The 17,946-nt window shown below is 32.5% G+C and overlaps 2 protein-coding genes and 1 long non-coding RNA gene across 19 annotated transcripts in view; 2 read left to right on the top strand and 1 right to left on the bottom strand.

Moving 5' to 3' along the window:
* The window catches only part of LOC115882749, a 46,130-nt gene extending 43,965 nt beyond the window's left edge, over positions 1-2,165 (top strand). For all 13 annotated transcript variants that reach the window (XM_030900977.1, XM_030900976.1, XM_030900975.1 and 10 more), the window contains one exon: positions 110-2,165. In XM_030900977.1, coding sequence (XP_030756837.1) covers positions 110-963 — 854 coding nt within the window. In that variant the 3' untranslated portion in view covers positions 964-2,165. The remainder of the gene's footprint in view (positions 1-109) is intronic.
* A 726-nt stretch (positions 2,166-2,891) lies between these two features.
* Positions 2,892-13,732, bottom strand: LOC115882748. Of its 3 annotated transcripts, none has more exons than XM_030900974.1 (9): positions 13,640-13,732; positions 13,185-13,300; positions 12,942-13,079; positions 12,681-12,828; positions 7,399-7,651; positions 6,447-6,594; positions 6,325-6,389; positions 4,564-4,614; positions 2,892-4,506 (listed from the first exon to the last, which is right to left on the bottom strand). In XM_030900974.1, exons 2-9 carry the CDS (start codon positions 13,295-13,297, stop codon positions 4,331-4,333), a joined length of 1,092 nt encoding a protein of 363 aa, XP_030756834.1. In that variant the 5' UTR covers positions 13,298-13,300; positions 13,640-13,732; the 3' UTR covers positions 2,892-4,330. The 3 variants fall into 3 exon arrangements, with proteins under 3 accessions (XP_030756834.1, XP_030756832.1, XP_030756833.1); XM_030900972.1 differs by having other exon boundaries at positions 13,439-13,714; XM_030900973.1 differs by having other exon boundaries at positions 13,490-13,714.
* A 506-nt stretch (positions 13,733-14,238) lies between these two features.
* On the top strand, positions 14,239-17,036 carry LOC115882747. Of its 3 annotated transcripts, none has more exons than XR_004050239.1 (6): positions 14,239-14,339; positions 14,795-14,922; positions 15,079-16,462; positions 16,531-16,617; positions 16,791-16,909; positions 16,979-17,036. It is a non-coding gene; the product is annotated as an uncharacterized LOC115882747 (long non-coding RNA). The 3 variants fall into 3 exon arrangements; XR_004050240.1 differs by having other exon boundaries at positions 16,961-17,036; XR_004050238.1 differs by having other exon boundaries at positions 16,791-17,030.
* Positions 17,037-17,946: the final 910 nt, after the last annotated feature.

The raw sequence follows: 17,946 nt of genomic DNA, 5'->3' as shown, positions 1-17,946 counted from the left end.
CATCTACTTGTCAAATAGAAACTAACTGCATCAAAAGTTCTGACTCTGGTGAAAAATCTACGATTGGCTACAATTATAATTTTTTATCATTTATTTTCTTTTGTATTAGATGCAGTACCGTTTAAGTTCACAAGAAACCAAACTCAACGCAGCGAGGCTATTCCGGAGAACACCGAACCTGTCCCACAACCTTTAGAAATGTCTGTAAATAACGAAGTTTCTAAGGAGCCTCAAACCAACGAAGCCATGGAAGTTGAGGATAAGGCTTATTTTAAGAATCTGGACGAAGCCTTTGAGAAACTGAAGCGCACAAAGCTGGACTCGTGTTGGTTTAAAATTAGAGAACCCCGTTACATTTACTTCTTCTATTTAGATCCCCAACCAAATCCTACTTTGATGTTCGCAGTCCATCTCTCAGAAGACCTAACTTTATCTCTGAAACAGGACAACAGGTCAGTTGACGAAATCAAATGTCGAAACAAGGTGACGATATCGTTTCCTGTCAAGGTCTTGGATTTGCAAGCCCTTTCTGTCATACTAAAGGAAATAGAATTCTATTTGAAATACCGGGCACAGTATACTATCAATGCCAAGAAAAAATCATCTGTTCCGACTAAATTACGGTCTCGACTGGTAACAGCTGCAGGGAACGTTTGCAAACTCTGTCTGGACGACGTAGACGCCTACATAAGATGTGTCAAGTGTCTAAACGAGTTTCACCCTGGTTGTCTGGCGGCCCAAGGGCTAGACGACTGCGATAAGTGTAAAAGAACCTTTAATAGATTGAGCGAAAGACGTAATATCAGTAGCGGTCAGGGTGACAAAAATGAAACTGCCTTCAACGACAACCAGTACCTGATTAGGATCGTTAAAGAAGAAGAGGAGAAGAATAATATTTTGGAGAAGAACTGCAATATGTTAGAGGAGAGAATAAATAGGTTGACGGCCAGTTTAGCTAAATGAAGTCGGACATTTTTTGTTTCTAAATAGTTAATGATGGAAAATGTCCGACAAGATGTGCCATCTATTGCAAGTTGAAATTTACTTCAAACAACATTAAAATCGAGGAAAATGCTTACTTTACCAATCTGAAAGAAGTCTATCAGAAGCTGGACAGATTCGGCTTGAAAATTGTTAAAATTCTGCTATATTATAGGTCCGGTTGAGATAGTAAATCCCGTGAGTTTTTTTAGTGGGCCTTTTTATATGATTCTAAATAATTTTTAAGGTGTTAAACGTTGAAATTAAGCGTGAAAATCACTTCGAAAATTTTCGCTGCATTAAATTATACCAGCAGAAAAAAAATAAAGATGTAAATAAAAATAAGATATTTCCTCTCGGAAATGGTAAGTAGCTAAATGCCTCTACGGATAGAGCTAGCGGAGCCCTATAGTTGCCCCATTTAAATTGTGTTTCAACCATATAAAAAATACATTAATAAAAAACGACTACCTATCCACCATATTTTATTGACAAAACGTTAAACGAATAAAAATAAAATAGTATATATAGTTTCCGTTTGGATTAACGCAGTCGTGTTTACAAAAAAAAAGTGACTTCCACGCTCATTTCTACGTTAACATCTTAAAAATTATTTAGAATCATAAAAATAGGCTCCCTACTAAACACACGGATTTTGGTAGTTCGACCGGACTAATATACTTCTGTTTGGATCCCTAATTTTATCTCTGAATCTGGACAATTCAGTTGAACAAATTCGATGTAAAAACAAGGTTAAATATCGTTTCCTGTCGAGGTTTTATTTATAAACCTTCTGTCGTATTAATAGAATTCTGCGAGATACAGAGCACAATATCATAACAACGCCAAGAGAAAATCTAAAGAAAAAAGGAGTAAAAATAATGTTTTGGAAAAGAAATAATTTCTTCATTTTGGCTTTAGGCTTTAGGATTTATTGAAAAATGCATGTTTTAATATTGTGGCGTCATTTTTATTCAACCGTCAGGTGTATTTAAGTTAAAAATATTATTGTTATTTAATACATTTTTGTCTTATTTATGTTAAATGTTTTTATAAATAGCCCTAGACATCCAGTATTGATTTCAATTACCTATTATTATTATTATTATTATTAGTTAGTTATGATTTTGTGATATAATAGTTTTAAGTTCCTAAAAATAATCATATACAGAAAGTTTAAAGCTTTTTGGTTTTACCTCATTATGAAATTATCAGGCAGTAATTATTAATTTGAAGTTTGCCTTTAAATATCATATTAGCAGAACATCAGCGGTTTATAATAAACTTTGAATAAAAAGATTAAGGAAGGAGCGTATCAAAAATCTTAGATCGAACGCGATGGGGTCCTAGAATGGCCGACTTAAATTCCGGTTTATCAGTGCCGTTCTAATTTTACTCAAAACGTATAAATATGATGTATTTAGAGTAGACATGGGGAAGACTCAATAATTTGTTTTATTTTACGTTGTCAATAAATGTTGGTGGTTATTAAAATTGTTATAAAAATATATAATTCTAATAAAAATAGATAAGTTATAATAATTATTTATTAACATAAACATCCGATACGCTACTGAAGCAGGTTAAGTCAAATTGACGTATCTAAATTCTTTCCCATCTAATCTTTATCGTAGTAAATAAAAGCAAAAATGCAAGAAAAAATATATAATTAATTAATTTTAGGCGAATTTTATAAATGATTGGTTTACTACACGTAATTTATATTATATAGTAACTTACTAGCGAAAAGTTATTCCATTATTTCCCTCGATTTTTGACCGAAATGTACCGCACGCTACACATCCAACTATTTTACAGTCTTTTTCGATAAATCGCAATAGTGTCACTGGTAATTTAAGTTCTGCCACAATTTCCTAGATTTTCTACCTTTAAACAACTATCAGTAGAAGAATAAATAATAAATAACATAAAATAACATCAGTAAAGACTGACAAATCCACAAAACTTCAAATCAAATTCAAATGTGTCAAATGAATCGTCGAACAGAAGTGTCAACGATCCTCACCCTAGAGCCTGCTCTTCGTCTACCATGCATGAATACATGGATAGCATTATACTCCTTTCTTAATCTTTCTATACAAAGATAATAGACACATCTGCTAAAAAAACTAAAATGTTCTTGGGATAGTCATATTTACTGTCCTCCATTCACGCAGTTGTGCAGCTCTGAACTGTTCAAGAACGCGATACTCTCACTCTATTCAATTGAGTCATAAAGTTCATAACTGTTCCGCGCCATATGGAGACACCAGGCTATCGCGCACAGCTCCTTTCAGGAGCTCAACCGTTCTGAGTAGCGAAGGCCTTTGAGCTCTGGAACTTGAAATTCGCGAATGGAGGACAGCAATTTAGATATTTTAAATATCTTTTTTTTTTCTTTGATCTTTATGCTTGTTTTATTTCGACGAAAGGAGGAGATACACGTCCTGAAACAAGAATTTTTTTGTTGGTTAGGCAAATTTGTTTTACCAGTAAAATTCCACTGACAAATTGGTCTCCATTTCCATTCAACGCAGTAGTGTTTACAAAAAAATACCCTTTTTTGTAGATTTATGATCGAAAAAACGGCATCAAAGACTCCTAAGGAATGACAATCGATGATAATTTTGGCGAGGTCAACGCGACATTTAGGGCTTGACCCAATGACTAAAGAATACAAGGACAAATAGCAACCGAGACCAAACTGTGACCATTCTTCCAAACAGTGCCGTGGCACATATTTTTTCTTAACATAGCCGCTTGAAGCGATATTTATATTTTTGGTAAATATTTTTACTACGCCTCTGGTGTATCCTGTGGTATCATCAAGGTATAAAACTAGTATCGACGTATAGCACATATCAAGTACATATAAATGTTAATTGAAATTGAGGAATAATTATCGAATTCAATAAAAAAAACGCTAAAAAGGTGTAGTGGACTGTTTATTTCCCTATAAAACGTAACTCCTGGATCTTTCTTATCATTCAGCGCCTTTTACACTTGAAAGCTGAACAAATTACCATTGTAATAAAGTTTATACAAAGTTCACTACACACAACCAACTATTAAAAATCGCTAAAATTGTCGCTGATGAACACCTGATGATTCATTCGTTATGTCCAAAAAAATAGCGTCTAAAGGACACAAATTTTCCTGCAGCTCGTATATGGCCATTACATGTCCTTGTATTCTTTAGTCATTGGCTTGACCTCGAAAATTACCGTCAATTGTCATTCTCAGCCGTTTCTGAAGCCGTTTTTTATTCGATCGTATGGAATTTTTTAAATGAAGACACAGTAGAATGGGAAAGAATAAATTAATGTTATTAATAGCTAATTTTTTTTTCTCAGCTCGTATTTTTGTTATATAAAAAATTTTGAACAGTTCTCATACATTCCAGTTGCGCTTCCATTCTAGACTTGTCATCGAGTTTGCGCAATTGACTACCAAAATACTTGCAGAAGTGATCCACCTCATCTTCCTCAGGATGTGATTCAGTGTGGGGAATATTTATCTTGCGTTCTGAAAATAAATTAAAATTAATACTCTTACTAAAAGAAAAGAACGTACTAAACGTACTTTTTCTTGTATCCTGAGTCGATGATACCCTACTTGTTGATGGTCCTTCGTCTGTAAAATAGGTTTAAGTAGACATATACAGTAGGCTGGGTCAAAAAAATCGACTTTTTTCACTTTAAAATCTGAAAAAAAGATTGGTAAACACCTCAACAAAATTCTCTCAAAGTGTGAGCTCTTAATTTTAATAGGAAGGTCCTCCGCTTTTCAGTTTTCTATTTTTTCATTATTATTAGAAAGAAAAATTCATATCTCGGTATCTCGTATTTGGAAAAAAATATCTCGTCTCATATGTTTGTAGGAAATTGAATTCTCTACAAAAAATGTCTCTACAATTTTTTTGTAAACCTCACCGTTCGAAAGTTATTAAAGGTTGTAAGTTTGATGATTTTAAGGCAAATTTCTTTTTTATGAATTTTATAATCTATAACTCGTTAACAAAAAATCATTATGATACGCGCAACTCACAGTTTTGTAGGAAATTCACTGCTCTACAGTAACTGTTTCTTATGGTTAGGCGTTTAAATTAACCGTTTAAAAGATATTCATCGTCAAACTTCAATGCACAATAATTTTAACAGTTCCAATTTATTTTATGAGTTTTGGGAATTTTTTTACAAATTTAAGTTTCTATCGTTAAAGTAACTACTATGGAAGTACTCTGTTCGAAAAAATATTACAGATTCCATGGCTCCACTAATTTAAACTCACGGTAAAATACTTAACGATTCCTTTTTTTTTTCAGAGTATAAAGTGAAAAAAATAGTCGATTTTTTTGACCCACCCTAATATACAGGGTTTAAAAATCGCAATGGCAGTTTCAATTGCGATTAGAAAATCGCAGTTTTGCTCATCCCTAATAGCTAAGTATCAATAAGGTTAAATTCACTACAGATTTAAACCACTTTTCGGATATACTGTTCTTAACAAAATTTTGACGTACATAGCCATCTCTTTATTAACCCAGCTCCGGTAGCTCTCGCAAAAAAGCCGCATAATTCAAGTTTTTTTAAGCTAAAACAATGCAATATTTTGTAAAAAGAACTACATTATAACAAGGAGATATTGGCAATGATAATGTTCTTGTCATTTGATCAAAAAGTTCAGAATTTATTTTCTGTAACAAGGAGATATTGGCAATGATAATGTTCTTGTCATTTGATCAAAGTTCAGAATTTATTTTCTGTAAAAATAGCGCTAAAACTAAACCCAGAGCTGAACGTGCGCTAAAAACGGCGAGCGTTGTATTGACCATTTTTTTATTTATACTCGTTATTACTGCTCGCATAAACCGATAGACCTAAATTTTGAATATGTTGTAACTAAATGTATAACTAATTAAATGATAGTATTCATATTTGTCAGTTTTAAAATTTATAACAGAGATTTTTATCTCAAATTTATAATATGCTCGGGCAAAGTAAACAAAAATATAAAAAATAATCCAGTTATTTAGGCTTGTCGGAAGCGCTAAAGACTCATGAGTATTTCTATGCAAAAATCAGCACGATACGATAATTATTAACGAAATGACGGCAGGTTTAAAATTATTTATTTTGTTTAATCGGCGTGCAACAACGCGTCGCTGTCTCGCTTGCCTACTCGGCTGCCCGCGGCCACGCGCTAAGGTCGTTGTGCAATCCGGACGCTCAATTGTGTACAGAAAAATAGGGGTTACAATTATTATTTCCAACACCCTGTATAAAACAAAATCATTTTAAGACGCAACAACGACAATATTCATAAAAATTAAATATTCTTTACCATATGACTCCTCATCTAATTCTTCATTCATAAAAGCGGCATCTTCCACAGGGCTGCCGCATTTTCTAAAAAATTAAAAAAATCAGATAATACGTTTTATGTTACAAGCCAAATACACTTACTTCCGTTGTCCTAAAGTGTCGTTTAAGAAATCTAGTAAGTGATGATATTTATGTCTCTTTTGCAATTTTGAACCAATATTTCGCGATCGAACATACCCATAGCGTATACACTTCCAGCGTTTTTTCAACTCGTCCAAAGTCATGTAATCTACGTAATTTATAAATATAGTATAAAGTATTTACCATATAAGTGATACACCTATAAGGCTAGTATACCGATTTGGTCATTTTTGAAGTGTGGTCTGGATTTTAACGTGTAAGACAGAATAATATAAATGACTGGTTGACAGACAGAGAGACAAAATCAAAAACGGCATAGTGTTGCCGGTTTTAACGTTTGTAGGAAAATTTGTGTAGAAAAAAATTAACTATTTTAAAAATTTTCATACTACTGAAATGAAGATAATATATCTAAGCTAAATCTATTACATCTGTAGTAAAATGAGTAACTAATTGTGAAAAATAAGGTACCAACCGTAGATGCAACATTTTCAATAAACGCCTACTTGTGCAGTTTGAACTTTTGATGCAAAATCCGGCAATACCGCATATCAACCCAACTTTTATCTCATTTTAATACATTTGATATTCCATTAAGCTGCCTACATCACTCTCTTACACGTTAGAATCCAGACCACACTTCTAGAATGACCAAATCGGTATGTAATTTGTTGTGCTGTCTACACTACAACATTATAGTACCTACGGTTAGTGCCCCGAAATGCATTTTTGTACTCTTCTTCCCGTATTTTTTTTTTATTTTTGTGAAAGTCAATTGTTAAAACGCTTAGCAAAACATGACACCCGAAATCTCATTGAAATTAGAAAAACGGTTCTTAAAATATCTGAAAAAATGTGTATTACTGCGGAATATTACGACAGCCTGCATTATGTAGATTCTTTACTAGTCTTATAGGAGTATTACTTATAAATGGTATTTACTAATTTTTACCTCCAAATATGGCAAACATTTCGTCCCATAAACCATTAATTTGATTTTTTGTACGTTCCTCTATGGGCAATGTATGATCGAAGAGGGGAGGTCGTTTTGATATCTCGCGTATCAAAAGTTTATCGATATCAGAAACATCGGATTCCTTTTCTTCTTCTCCCATAATAACTTTAATCGTTTCGCCACTCTGCTGGCACTGGTGCTCAGTTCCAGACATATAAACGGCACCGCACTGACTGCACATACAAAGAATCTAAAATCAGTATTAAACTACACTCAGACGCAAAAAAACGCCACAGAAATTTTTTTAGACAAGTTTAAAGTACCCCATTTTTTATTTTTAATCCTATTTTCATATTTTTTTTAGCAAACTGTATATATTTGATACCAATTAAACTTCTAGTTACGTAATCGAGAGCGCGATTTTTAAATTCATTGTTGAAAACCCCAGGCTAACTAACTAGAATTTAAATTTCCCGCTGGGGATTCAGGTGGTAGCTCTGCTGTAAAAAATGTCAAGTTTATTTATTTATTTCCTGACATTGTCATTCGTTTTGAAACTTTAGTTTTGTATTACGAGTTTTTGGTTTGAATAAATAGGGTTGTGATTAGTAGTGGGAACTATCGAATGAATACTATCGAAACATTCGATAGTTGCAATTCATTCGAATAATTCGATAGTAAGAAAACATTCGTTGAAAACTATTCGAATAAAAATTATCGAATAGATCCGTCATCTGCCTTGAACTATTGTATTCTAGTAATTCGGCAGCAAAAACCATTCATTTATAAAATTCATTCATTTATGAAATTCATTTATTCGTCAGGATCGATTATAATAAAATATTAACTGAATTTTAGTTGTCGCCCGGCGACGTAGGTTTTTTCCGAGAAACCCGACAGCGGTCGGTGGCAATGCTATGAAAGAAGCCGGCATCTTTGATTTTTGCGGAGTCAGATATAGATAAGGACACATTATTTTTTTTATTGAGGTGCTAGTATTTACACAGAAAATACATTATGAAGGGCGCTGTTGCCATATTTTGGTATTAGTTGATATTAGCAAAGAATATTATTGTTTGGCTTTACTTAGTTAGGGATAGTATGTCTATATATTCTGCATTTTTTTTTTTATTAATATTCTGTTGTTACACTGCAATAATACTTGTTATTTTGGATGTAGGAAAATAAGTTTTAATGTTTTTAAGCAAAGACTGGTTTAATAAATAATAATAACAGTAATAATTTGTTATACCTATTAACAACAAAATTTAAAATCATTTAATATAAATATTTTTTTTAAGTAGTAGCAAAATATAAACAACAAATTAGATGTCAAAATTATTTATTAGATCCTATTTAAAAGTAATATAGTCTCTAAATTTTTTGTGTGTGGCAACGTTGGTTTATTAAATAATAATAATTACAGAACTAATTTGTTATATTAACAACAAATTTTAAAATCATAAAATATAAACATTTATTAATTTTCTAAGCATGCAGTGTAATGGAAGGAAAATATAAATAAAAAAGTAGAAATCAAAATTATTTATATTAGGTGCTTTATATTACTATTTAAAAATTATATTTACTTTTACTGGCATTTACTTTAAAAATAAATGAAATATTTCTTCGCAAAAAACTACATGTAAGAGAATTAGCATAAACAAAATACAAACATCGTTAACTTTTTTTTTAATTGGCACGTGTAAAACTTTCATTTTAATTTTCTCACTCCATAGTTTGAGTTAGATAACCATTTACTTAACCACATTACTTAAATATGATTATTAAGTTCAACTAATTCATATTATTGAAACATTTAAAATACAAATAGTATTTTTAAAATTAATTGTAAGTTCATCTCATCTCTCTTAAAAATTGCTACTTCTCAAAATTTCCCATTAAAAAATAGACCATATACCATATAAAATTAAATAATTGAAAGATCGGACTACGAAAAACCACACAAATTTTCGGAAAAATTTTGACCACCTGCACATGTACACAATCGTCAATAAATAAAATTAAAAAATAGCACAGTATTTATACGGCGAAGTTATAAAAATTTGGAAGAACTAATAACGCACTGACGCATACAAAAATCAAACGAATACTAAATTTCATTTGTCAAAAGCATTCGATAGTCGTGGCTCAACGATAACCATTTAGTCGCACGGCGAGGTTGTCACATATGCTTTAGTATACAAATGAATGAATGATTTTATTCGAATAAAACCATTCGATAGTTGAAATCATTCATTCATTAACCATTGGATAGTCTAATTCATTCGATAGTTCCCATCGCTAGTTGTGATACTAATAGTGTTGTGATCTATAGCTTGATAGACGTAAAAACTCATCACAACTTTATTAGAATATTTTGAACGGGAAAGCGGTAGTAATGGCCCTTTATGTCTCATAAGTGCTGTTAAGAAGGTGAGTTTTGTTGATGTAAATAATAACTGTTTATATATTTAAAATTAATTTATTTTTGTTTCCTAAAATATTTTGATTTAATGAAAATATGTAAAAGTGGGCAACACTGTCCCCGTCAAGCTTAATCACGCGACTAAAAGTTTGTTTAATATGAACTATATTTAGGTAGTCTAAAAATGTTAGGGTGTAGTGTAGTAGTAAAAACATATAAGGAATCCCCCATATATTTTTAAGAAAAAAAAGTTTATACGAACATGGGATCCAAAATATGTACTTCCTTTCGGATCTACAGGGTGTTAAAAATTCAAAAAAAATTCTTGCAATATGTCAGAAACTACTTTAGATATTTTTTTCAACTTTGGTATATGGTGTCCAGGTATAAAAGCGGTTTTTTCCATAAACTGTTATCTTTCTATTTGAACCAGTGGCGTCTGTACGATTTCATTAAAATAAATGGTACGGCCACTGCTTTTTTCTGGAAAGTATTTTTTTCTTAATTGTCCATCCTTTTTAAACAAGATTGGATCTATTGAGTTTTTCTTGTACATGGAACGTTTTCGACAAAGAAATATATCAACTATAAAAGCCCGCCTTGATATTCACTATATGCTCGTTTTCTAGCGATTTTCAGATGCAATGTAGTAAAAACCCAAGAGATCAATTTGGTTAAAAACATTGACAATCAAGAAAAAAAAATCGAAAGTAAGCAGTGTCGTGCCATTTATTTTAAGCAAAAAATTCGATTTTTAATAGTTTTAACAGCCTGTAGATTAAAAAGGGAGTATATTATACATACTTTAGACCCCATGTTCGAGGAGTCGACGTTCGAAACAAGAGAAGTGCTTTTAGGGGCATTCCTCGACATAGAAGGGGCGTTTGATAACACCTCATTTCAGTCACTGACGAGAGCTACAAGGAACCTCGGATTAGAGGAGACCTGCTGCAGGTGGATAGACTGCATGCTCAAAAGTCGAGTGGCATATACCACCCTACTAAATGATACTGTTGCAGTCCGGGTGGCGGGAGGATGCCCGCAGGGTGGAGTTCTCTCCCCTCTGCTGTGGAATCTCGTTATGGACGGACTGCTTGATAGTCTCAACAGGGCTGGTTTCAGCACTCTGGGATACGCAGACGATTTGGTCGTGTTAGTCAGAGGTAAGTTTAACACAACAGTAAGGGAGCGAATGCAAAGGGCCCTGAAGATTGTGGAATCATGGGTGACACGGGAGGGACTAAATATCAGTCCTACAAAGACCGTAATAATCCCCTTCACCCAACAAAGAATTTTGGAGGGACTAGGACCTCTAAGACTCTGCGGTGATGAGATTCCTCTCTCGGGGGAGGTCAAGTATCTAGGAATCATGCTGGATACCAAACTGACCTGGAACCGACATTTGGAAAATGTCACAAGGAGGGCGGTGAGTACACTAGCGGTAGTCAGACGACTTCATGGAAAAATCTGGGGCCTCAGACCACAGATGGTGCACTGGCTGTACACTGGAGTGGTGAGGCCTTCAGCAACATATGCATCCTTGGTATGGTGGCCTAAGGTAATGCAACAAACAACAATGCTCAGCCTTAGTAAGGTGCAAACACTTGCTTGTCTGAGCATAACAGGGGCAATGAAATCAACGCCCACTGCATCAATGGAGGCGCTTCTGGACCTTCCGCCTCTTCGCATAGTGATCCAGGCGGAGGCAAGAATGGGACTCTATCGACAACAAAGTGTCTTGTCTCTGGGAAATAGGACAGAAACAGGACACTTAAAGATGGGAGATTCTATCGGAGGATCTCTACTCCAAATGAGATCGGACCAAATGACCCCTCTTTATCACTACCACACACCATTCGAGGTGAACAAAATGGATCGAGGAATGTGGACAGATATAACATTCCTTCAGGATGGACTAACCTGGTATACAGACGGGTCAAAGACCGCTGAAGGAACAAGAACTGGAGTATTTGGGGAAAGACCAAGGGCAAGCTTATCCTTTTCCTTGAGTAAACACTCAACCGTATTCCAGACAGAAATCTTCGCCATTCTACAAAGTGCAAGAGAAAACAATAGAAGAGCTTATTCAGGTAAGCTCATCAATATATGCTCAGACAGTCAGGCGGCACTTGGGGCGCTTATGAACCCAAAAGTATCGTCAAGACTGAGCTAGCTAGGCAGGGATCATCGGCATCCTATCTTGGTCCAGAGCCAGTACTGGGAATACCCAAATGTATGGCCCGTAGTGCACTAAAACTCTGGATCAAGGAAAAGCACAATGTCCACTGGAGAAACAGACAGGGGCACAGGCACAGCAAGGCTTTTATCCAAGGACCTAGCTCTAAAACCGCAAAAGAACTGCTAATGCTTAGCAGGAATAAAGTGCGGATTACAACAGGCCTCTTGACAGGACACATGGCTGTCAAGTGTTATCTGAACAAACTCAACCTGTATCAAGGAAGACTTTGCTGCAGACTCTGCGATAAAGATCCTGAAACAGCGGAGCACATAATATGGCCTGCGAGGCTCTGGATCGCAAGCGACACTCTTTATTTGGGAAAGCTAGGCTAGAACCGGAGGAACTATGCTCCCATCCTATCAAGGACCTGCATAAGCTAGTGCAGAGCACAGGGATAGGAGAATGGGTGCAGATATAGAAGGGTGACAAACACAATAGGCCTCACAGGTCGCAGTGTTTCCAGCAGAGGACGGCCCCTTGTTATGGAAAAAAAAAGACCCCATGTTCCTACAAAATTTTTGTCTTAAAAACATATGAAGAAATGCACCATATATTTTTTAGACTGCTTAAGAAACACCCTCTTTATGACAAATGCATATTATATAAACTCACCTTTTTAGTCATAGGTACGGAAGGAGACACTTCATCAATTTCTTCGCTTGGCCTAGCCATGTCAGCACTACCATCAGTTGAATCCTCTTCACAAATTGTTGTAGATGATCCAAGTGGATCTTCTGCTTGAGGCATTTCTTCTTTCAATCTGAAATTCGATCAATGTTACCTAATGTACGGGGTGTCCCATTTCCGTGTGTTGTACAGGGTTTTTTTTTGAATGATTAGAAAATAAATACTGCAGATTATATAAATACGAACCTTTTATGTCCACCTTTTGAAAAGCCAGAAGAATTTTCCAAGTTATAATTGAATAATGTTGGAATAGTTGTTCTATCCCCATTCACAAAATGACAGCTGCATATGCGGGAGTTTTTGTTGGGCTCCCTGTCTTGACGTCTAAAAATGAGTTTCACTTAATGTAGGGAAACTATTATGCTCGAGTAGACACAGTAGGGGCCCTTCACTGATATATTAAAGTAAGTATTCAAATAATGATATTACCTCACCATCTGAATCCATTTTCTTAATAATTCAGGATTCTTGGGAAAATAGAAAAACTTGCACGTATATTTGTCACTGTAATGTTTACATGTTGGGGCAAAACAAGTAACCATGATCTATAAATAAAAATAGGTATGTATATAGTACCTAAACATTCAACAATATTTTAGAATAATTTTCTTAATTTCATTCGGTATCTATAACTTTAATTCACAATATAATCTAGGTTAAATTATACAGCAAGTGATACTTGCCTTGAGTTAACTAACTTTAAGCAAAGACTTTAAGAAAAAAATACCAATTACTTAATAATTTTAATTCGTTTATGGCAAAACAAAGGTACATGCACACTAATAAATAATACTCTAGTGGGTATTATCACAGCCACAGCGTATAACAAAAACAATATTATAAGAATAATTTAATTTGATTATTTTATAAAGGAAGTTCTTTACCACCGCTGTACTTGTTTATTTTTGTTGTTGTCTCTCAAAGTTGTCTCTCTTGTGTTTTACTTGTTTTCTCTAATAATTTACCATAGATTTCTCTTTTTGGTAATTTTTTTCTGGACTCTGGCCGAATGACCACTTGAGTTAAAGCCATTTAACAGAAAAGAAGAGAAAATCTATATCAGATCTGTAGTTGACCATGTTTCAAACCATAAATATAAAAAAGAAGAAGAACATTACTTTTAATCTGTGCTAGCTGTTCTTTTAAAACCTGAAATACAAAAAAGAAGAAGAGTGCCGGTGGCGCCATCATGGAAAAAGTGAGAAAATTTTGAACTAAAGTGTTTCCAGGGTTGCCAGGATATCAGCGAATTTCTGGAACTAATATAAGTCAATATTTTTGTAAGTTTAAAATGCATTGAGCCGTTACAAAGTCGTGATAAATCTAATAAACATATAATACAAACTTTGTTTTAGTAAAATAAATGGTATATTTGCTTTTCGGCACCAACATTATTTATGGAGCAAAAAATTACCATTCTGTTTTACATGTGTTCAATCTGACAACGTTGGCAGAGCAACATTTTCATTTGTTAACAGCAAGTTGTTATGTGGCTCTTTCAATTTTTTTAATAGAAAAAGTGATTTTTCTGTGCACTATTTGAGTTTATTCTGTTCCTTAGGGCCTGTTTAATCTCCTGAAAATGTAAGTACTCATTATTTTGCCAATTACATCATCATTAAAGGCATATATTTTTCCAATTTTCAAGTTTTCTTTTTCAAAATCGAGTATATGGAAATATAGATACATTCCTTCATGTCTCTATTGTACAATAAAAATAAAGTTATTTAGAATATTGCTTCCTATTTAGAAATATTTAGGTAGAGATGTTTTATATTTCTATAGGTAAAATTTTTTATATGTTTGTTCGTTCAGGCATTTGAGGCAATCAAGTATTTTCTACGTCTGAATAGGTCAGTGTTAGTGTACTTCAGAGATATAGAAGGGATAGTGTACCTAAAGTATATAATATATACATATATCAATAATTACATAATACTTTCAGATAAAAAAATTGTTTTCACATTTTTAACGTCGTCATATTCAACAAATCTGCATTGTTTTAATATAATGCTTTAATTTTGAATTTTCTTTTTTAGAAGTGTTATAATACAGACCCAGCACCTAAAGAACACTTAAAGAAAAGACTTTGAGCACCCTTTATATAACTCTGATGTTTGGCAATTATTCTGGTTTATGAGATTGGTTTTCTGTTATCCGATTAAAAGTAAGTTTATTTAATTATTGAAAAAATAAATTTATTAAATGTTTATTAACAGACTATATTTTTTACGATATATTTACTTTTAATATGAACAGAAAAATAAACACAATTATTAAGCATAATTAATGAAATCTAATATTATTTATTTCTTTTTTATAGATTTTCTGAAACAAATCAATGGATGTACATTACATATACATTAGAGTTCCAGGGCAGTACATTTATCCTTCTCACGAACATTACCAACAATGCATCAGGACTTACAAGTATATTTAAAATTTCGTTTCTCTTAGGTAAATGTATTTTCACTGGTTTTTAATGTTCATCAATGGATTTCATGATTTCTAAATTTAATTAAGTAAGAAAAAAATTGCAATGAGTCTCTGAGTACATTTTTATTTTTTATGGTTCCTTATTATCGTAGACACGTTCTCGATTTTTGACATTTTTGGTAGAATACTATCTACTTAGGAAACTTTAGTCCAAGTTTTTTTTGGATTACTTTCATTTCGCTATAATAACTTTACTCCCATATTTGCTTGAAATCATAATATCCCCATGCATCAGTTCTATAAAACATTCAATTGACTATATTTCTATAGGATTTCCATACCATCTACTTAGAATTTTGCTTCATGTTGTTTATGGTTAACTTTCATTTCTCTACAATAGCTTGATTCCCATATTTTGTCCCTTGTGGGAGAATAATAACATCATTTATCGATTCTATAAAATATTCCACTGTATTTGTATGTCTTCCTTTATGTATATTTTATTATGGTATCGTTCTTCTATATTACTCTTTGCTTGCGCAATTTCTTGCACAGAATTTTAGTTTTGATGGATTCTTTTTCATGTTATTTTTCTCAGATCAAATGCCACAAATTTCTATAATTATACAGTTTTGTTTGTGTCTAAAAATAATTTAAACACACAATAACACACTTGAACAAAAATCTCAAAACAAGGACCAATTCCTGGCGCATTCGCCAATTATTCAAAAAGCTTGACTCGTCCACATAAGTTCACAGATAACACATAATCCAGATGGCTCCTTACGTGTTAAAAATTGTCACCCCAATTTCACTCCAATTTGGAAAAATATTGGAGTGACGTTTGAATAATCTGAAATTTTTAGATTCCTTTTCTAACTTTTTTGGGAGGTTTTGCTTCTCTTGCACAGATGTCGCTTGCACTTCAGTTGCGTGGTTGCCAAACGTTATATCGAAATATATTTCATTTCATTATGAATATATAAAATTAAAAATTATGTAATTTATAAACATGAAATAGATATGGATGTTAGGTAATACCGGATGTTAAATTAATATATAAATATTTAACTTAATACGTACATTATTATTTTATTAATTTATCGTCACACGTCATTTACCAGTTGCCTAATTACGAAAAGTTTCATATGATATTAACCTCAAAAATGATTTTTGAAAACAAACAACAACAAATAACTCAAAGAAATAACTACATACTACATAATAATAACTGATAATAATGACTTTTAATGGTATAAAGGCTGATGAAGGTAATTATAAACATTATTTTGAGTTTGTTTAATAAAATATAGGATACAATATAACTAAGCAAAATCAGTTTTAGACAACCAATACAAGATTCAGAACTCGGCATCGTGATAAACAAGTAAAATTGTACATTCAGGAACTCGTTTAAATATTATAGGTAAGTAATATTTTCACAAAAGTAAACATAAAGTAATATAGAATATTACCTGTGATAAAATGTTAATTAGTGACGTATATTTATTCTAATCACATTTAAATTTAAACTCAAAATTTTCATAAAGAAAATGATAATTTTCATAGATATAAAGTAAATAATATTACATATTTCAGGTTGATTGAAGAATAATCTACAATTGATTAGAGCCTATGACGATGCGAAGATAATTAATCACCTAACTTTAAGAAACCAGCCTAAAGAAGTTTACATGCATCTCATCTAACCATTATAGGTAATAATTTACAAAATTAGTCATTTTTGATTATAATATTATGGTACTTAGGTACATTTTATCTTCTAGATCAGTAGTGATTTTTCATAATTTGAATGAACTCACAGATAGCAATGGGGCACCGCACGAGCAAGCAGTATTACAAAATGTGAAATAAAACTGTAGTACATATTGCTCTATAAAATTTAATAGAAATAAATTTATTTATGAAAATTAATGAAGTTTTATCTTTCCTAGAAAAAAAATAACAATTATATTTTGAACAATTAATTTAGAACATTAGAGTTAAAAAAAATATATGTGTTAGAAATTGTAACACATATTTTTTAACTCTATATTATTCTAACTTAGAATAACATATTTTTAATAAAATTGCGCTTATACTTTATACTTTTTTTGCTATTATATCAATAAGAACTAACGTAAGGAGCAATCCATTTATACTATAAACACACATGCATATTTTTTTGATCTTTTTAAAACCAGTGAATGATGTTGAAATATGCTACACCTATTAATTCTTATTAACTAACTTTATAGCTAGACAGTTGAAAATTTTACAGATAATTAATGTATCTATGTTGCCGCTATAAGAACAAATACTAAAAACAGAATTAAATAAATGTTTATAAATAAAAAAGTACTTTCACTAAACATTATCGTTTAAGTAAGAATTTTACAAAGAATATTCAAGTCCTCGAGTGGCCGTGTGGTTAAAGGCGTTAGGATTTGAAGGCGGTGAGACGTAGTGAGGCAGGTTCGAATCGTAGGCAAGGTGACTGTTTCTTAATCTTTTTTTTTATTTTTACATATTTATTTTTACTTATTTATTATTGATTAATACAATTTTTAGCAATGTATTTCTTCATTTTTTTTAAATTACTTACAAGCGCATTCAAAATTTCAGCTAAATCGGAAAAAAGTTTACAATAATATAATGTCTGATGTTGTATAGATAACGTGTGAATGGTACATTCAATGATAATGAACCCTTCGTGCGCGAGTCCGACTCGCACTTGGCCAATTTTTTTTTTTTA

The sequence above is a fragment of the Sitophilus oryzae genome, unplaced genomic scaffold, assembly GCF_002938485.1.
Source record: "Sitophilus oryzae breed Bouriz unplaced genomic scaffold, Soryzae_2.0 scaffold_179_pilon_pilon, whole genome shotgun sequence".
Lineage (NCBI taxonomy): Eukaryota > Metazoa > Arthropoda > Insecta > Coleoptera > Curculionidae > Sitophilus > Sitophilus oryzae.
This window is presented reverse-complemented; position numbering and strand designations above follow the sequence as displayed.

Coding starts and splice junctions, on each gene's coding strand:
- LOC115882748 (XM_030900974.1), bottom strand. CDS start 13,297: ATGGTTACTTGTTTTGCCCCAACATGTAAACATTACAGTGACAAATAT. Junction 13,080..13,184: donor AAATGGATTCAGATGGTGAG/GTAATATCATTA, acceptor ACTCATTTTTAG/ACGTCAAGACAGGGAGCCCA. Junction 4,615..6,324: donor ATTAGATGAGGAGTCATATG/GTAAAGAATATT, acceptor CCTATTTTACAG/ACGAAGGACCATCAACAAGT.